Raw genomic sequence first — 5,388 nt, 5'->3', positions numbered from 1 at the left:
AGATGGATTCTGGATGTTATATATCCATTACACACATATATCTACGTATGCTATATGTATACTATCTATACCAAACATGTACATGTGTGAGTTTCTTTTTAAACAGCATTTCCAGTGCCTACGGTCCTAATTTTGTTGTTTCCAGTTTCATAGGTACTATATTTTGTTTTTACAAAAATCATAACAAAATCAAAAATCAAAAATAATATGTATCCACTGTGGTATTATCCAATGATTGTAAAAGTAGCAGAGTTTTTCTTGTTTCCTTTCACATTTGATTGATTCTATTGGTCGAGTTACTTTTACTTTGTTGTTTATTTGTCTAGAAATTTGGCGCCGCTGCGGCCGGCAACGGGTAACGGTCTGGATCTCTGGATCAGTGATCACCGTCAGCATCATGACCTGCCCCTCAGTACTGTAGCCTACCAGTCAGAAGTCGATGAGTGTTTTAGGGTTAACACACTTGTTTATATATACAAATACTTTGAGCTTGAGCCCCGGGCCCGACCCCCGAGGACTGAGCCGCTGAGGCTCTGGTAGCCTGGCTGCTGCTGTCGCTGCCATGTTTTGTATTTTATTCTCATTTGAGTATGACTCATATCTCTTGATCTGTTTCTTTGCTAAAAATTATAGTCGATTGGATGTCCCACTGGCGACGGCATTGATTCATTACCGCATCTCATCGTGAGACAATTATATGGGCGTGGTTATAAAAGGCGTGCAGGTACAGACTATAGACCAGTCAGCCATATAAGAATATAGGATCAGAATGGCACAGATAATTGGACCCAAGGTTGACTTGTTTTTCAAATGCAAGGACCTCGCTGATTTAGATGTGAGATCCAAGTCAGATCCACAAATCTGGTTGTATTCTTGCGAGGGTGGCGCGCTCAAGAACGATATACTCGTTGGTAAAACCGAGATTATCAAGGATAACTTGAATCCGGTCTTTGCAACGTCTATACGAGTTGACTACATGTTTGAGAAGAATCAGGAATTCAAGTTTATTGTGGTAGATGTGGATGAAACTCACGGTGCTTTAAATGATCAAGAAATTATCGGTGAAATTAAGTGTACTCTAGGTGAGATAATAGGAAGTGCGGGTATGTCCAGGGAACTGCGCTTGGAACGGAAGAATAAGCGCTCTATGACAGGCATGCTATTTGTGTCTTCTGAGGTAGTAGTAGACTCAATTCAGATTGTGAACGTTGAATTTCAAGCCTCGGGACTTGATAACAAAGATGGGCTATTCGGAAAAAGCGATCCCTTCTTGCGCATATACAGACAGAGAGTAAACGGCAAGTTTGACGCAGTCTACAAGACAGACTACCTCAAGAACACATGCAATCCAGTGTGGCCGCAGTTTTCCGTGTCTCTACAAGCACTGGCTAATGGGGATATAAACCGCACGCTGCGTATCGACTGTCTGGACTACGATGCCGATGGTAGCGAGGACTTCATTGGTTCTTGCACCACCTCCATCGCTGGGTTACAGAGTGGTCGTGCAATGCACTTGATCAACGAAAAAAAGCAACAGAAGAAGAAGAAATACAAACACTCGGGCGTGTTGGAGTGTCATAAATGCGACATCCGCACTCAACCAGGCTTCCTAGACTATCTTCGGGGAGGACTTCAGATGAATCTGATGATCGGCGTCGACTTCACCGCTTCCAACGGTGATGTGAAATACCCGCAGTCGTTGCACTACAACAACCCGCAAGCACCAAATGAATACGTACGCGCTATTCAATCAGTGGGACAAATTCTGTCCAACTACGACCACGATCAAAATTTCCCGGTGTTTGGCTTTGGCGGCTATCTATCCGCCACGAATGAGACATCGCACTGTTTCCCATTGAACGGCAGCAATATCAACCCAGCGGCGCATGGTGTAGGTGGAGTGCTTGGTGCCTACTCACACGCATTGCAGAATGTACAGTTATCCGGACCTACTTACTTTAACAAGGTGATCAAGCGTGCAACGAAGGATAGCAAGGGATGTAGCCAGGGCAACCAGACGTACACGGTGTTGATGATACTCACTGACGGCGAAATTTGTGACTTGCAGCAAACTGTCGATGCCATTGTGGAAGCGTCCGCTAAGGCAATCTCTATAGTCATCGTGGGAGTGGGCAGTGCAGACTTCTCTTCAATGGACAAGTTAGATGCTGACGTTACACCTTTAATTGATACTAAGGGCAAAACCATGATACGTGACACGGTTCAGTTCGTACCCTTCAGACAGTTCACTAACATGAACGACATCGCTGAGGCTACCCTTCGAGAAATTCCTGACCAGGTGGTCAGCTACATGCAGAGCAAGAACATCACACCAGGCAAATGCGTGTATGCGCCTGTAAATACACAGAGCTGTGTGGTTCCCCAAATAACTGGTGGGGCTTATCCACCACAGCCCGCGGCGTCTCTGCAATTCTAATAAGTGTTGTCAGCATCTAGATTTGTCCTTGCGAGAAGAAGGTAGATGCAGAAGAGTGCCGGGCCTAGAAGAGTGAAGTTGCCAGTGGCACACACACGTACGCATACAGTAGGAATCTGTAACGCGTCTTGTATACATGCACTGCTTGTAGATAAAAAATAATATGGAAAAAATGACACGGTGGAAAATAGATTCATATGTATAAAAGTTGAATTTAGCTACAAGTAAAACACCCTAGATCAAAATGCCCAATCAACAAGCGTAATTGTAAGTTGGCGATATTCAATTTGAATTCCGACACACACTCATAGCAACGTACGTAGTAGCACATCTAGCGAACAACTGTGACTTTGAGCACCATTGAATACATACTTGTGTAGGCCGGATATTGCTTTTACTTACATACTTACACATGGACACGTACCAGTGCTTTGCAGTATATACATCATGCGCTCGCACTCGTGCATTCCATCTATTGGAGGGATCCTATCCGCCGCTTTCTACTGCCAACAACAAGTTCATGTATACCGAGGTGTGGCTAATTGCAAACTGGCTGATACTAAACACGTACGCAGGCAGTAGTGCCAGGTACTGTGTGTGTGCTCACTGTACAGTGTCGCAACAATCCAACAGCCGTGCGTGGCAGTGTGTCCGTTAATCGGCTGCGTAGCGACAGATGAATTTGGTATGGGGGGTCCATCATCATTTCATCTCAGTCACCGAAGCATACGCATAGCAGCGGATGTCTCCACCGTGTCTAATACACGGGTGCGGTTTCGGAGGCGGCCATTATGTGCGAGACTGTGAACTGAGCACCCTTCGCACTGGCGACTGTGACTGTTCGATTGGGTACTGCAACGTGTAGCCACATACAAGCACACACACCCATTCCTGAGTGAAGTACTGGTGGCATAGCACCTGCTTTCTCTTCTCTGTACGTACTGGTGCGTTTGTTTGCTGGCGTACGCCGTGCTCATGGTCGGTGTATAGAATGGAGTTACTAATCCTCCGTAGTATCACCATGGCAACCCAGCACGGTGATTATATCTACAACTCATGACTGACATTTGAGCCCTATAATATCATGCTTTACTTTTATTCTCGCATTTCATGCTTTAAGTCTTCGTCTAAGCTGGTTATCTCTTTAATGATGTCATCGAGTTGTTTGGTTAATTCCGAGATTTCTGTCTCATCCACATCCTGCTCATCCATAAACCTTTGACCTGCTTGATAGTACTGCGATGCCTGCGATATGGAACGTGTAATAAAATTAAGACGCGTACGCCAATGCACCGTGCATGTATTTTAATATCGACAAATCAATTAACACGCGTACGACAATGTCCTATGCGTGTATTTTATATATACAAATGACTGCAGCTGGATTGCTACCACGATGCCAAGGTGAGAGATATATATTCCAAAATATTACAAAGGGCAATGTGTGTGTTGAATTAGGCTTTAGCATTTGTGTTCATTTTCCTCTACTGGGAGTGCCAAACACGCACTATCCAACAAGTACCGAATTGTCTGTGCCGACGATTGTTGGACATGATCAACGTAAGGTACACAGCTGAACCCCACAGAACATATAGAGAGAACACGCATACACCACTTCCAGTTTCTTACGCATTCGGTTACGTTAAACGCGCTACGTATAGATGCATAACTACATACAGCACACAAGTATGCGTACACTGGCGAATGTACTTGACATATACACATACCCACTTAACGGATTGCCAGAACCCAGAGTGGACATACTTGACACAACATGGAATCACAAAAGAGACGCGCACGCCACAAACCATAACCAGACAACTACATACTAGTTCTAGTTTCTGTTTCTCCAGTTTATTTATATCGTCTATGATGCTACACACATCCTCTCTGTGCAGTTCCGTTTGTAACGTGGTTTTAACCGCCTTGACCTGCACCGCAAAATCATACAGCATTAGAGACTGGCAGGTAGGTGCGTACATAAACTACTAAACCCTAAACCCTAAAACATTAGAGACTGGCAATTAGGTGCGTACACAACTACTAAACCCTAATGGCCACGTGTGAAGGTGTGCTACGGTCATGGTCGCTGTCTGTCATAAGTCGAGTGAAACGACAGCATACAATTAAGTCTGTTGCTGATGGCTATGCCTGTGGGTAAAATATCACCCACGCGTGCTACCATCGTATGGTTGTGTCTAGTTTGAATCATACACTACGTGTTTACATATCAGAGAATCACGGAGGTGTACAATAACTCGTGCGTAAATGTACATGTGTGCATTCGCCAATCCCGTTCGAGAGTTCCGATCTATTCGCACAGACTAGCCATGTGCACAACGGAGTGGCAATCGATTGGGGTACAAAATGGCAGAGCACGTGCGTGCATATCGCACAGTTGTATGTGCTAGTGGCATCCATGGCAAGACTAAGAGCTAGCCACGATTGGTCACGTGGACAAACGTAGATTGCTCACCATTATACAAACTAGTTATACATATATAGCAATACGTAACGACCACGTGCGAGAATGCGGATGCGGCACACGGGCAGCTTGGAGTGGATCGGTTTAAAGTCGAGCAACTAACATGGAGACAAACCCCTAAACCCTAACATGCAATAACCACGACGAACAGTGCTTGTGACGACCAGTGACATCCTGAGCAGCCATCAAACGAGCATTAGGTGTTATATACCAGAAAGGGTTCTATAGATCTGCAACCGTACAGTAACGCTACGTACGGCACAGACGAATTACAGCAAATTGCTTTCATAACGACGGTCACTACACGATAAGACTACTCGCATGCATTTCGTTATATATATATATATATATATATACATACATACATATATATATGTATATATATATATATATTACACGACACACACACACACACACACACACACACACACACACACACACACACACACACACACACACACATATA

General features: G+C 44.5%; 1 protein-coding gene across 1 annotated transcript; it reads left to right on the top strand.

The window, feature by feature from the left end:
- Window positions 1-717: 717 nt before the first annotated feature.
- SARC_05668 (hypothetical protein) lies at window positions 718-2,735 on the top strand. Its single transcript, XM_014300458.1, has one exon. It carries the CDS (start codon window positions 770-772, stop codon window positions 2,435-2,437), a length of 1,668 nt encoding a protein of 555 aa, XP_014155933.1. The 5' UTR covers window positions 718-769; the 3' UTR covers window positions 2,438-2,735.
- The last annotated feature ends 2,653 nt before the right edge of the window (window positions 2,736-5,388 follow it).

This window comes from Sphaeroforma arctica (assembly GCF_001186125.1).
Source record: "Sphaeroforma arctica JP610 unplaced genomic scaffold supercont1.370, whole genome shotgun sequence".
Classification (NCBI taxonomy): domain Eukaryota; class Ichthyosporea; order Ichthyophonida; genus Sphaeroforma; species Sphaeroforma arctica.
The sequence above is the reverse complement of the archived record's forward strand: the minus strand, read 5'-3'. Positions and strand labels throughout refer to the sequence as shown.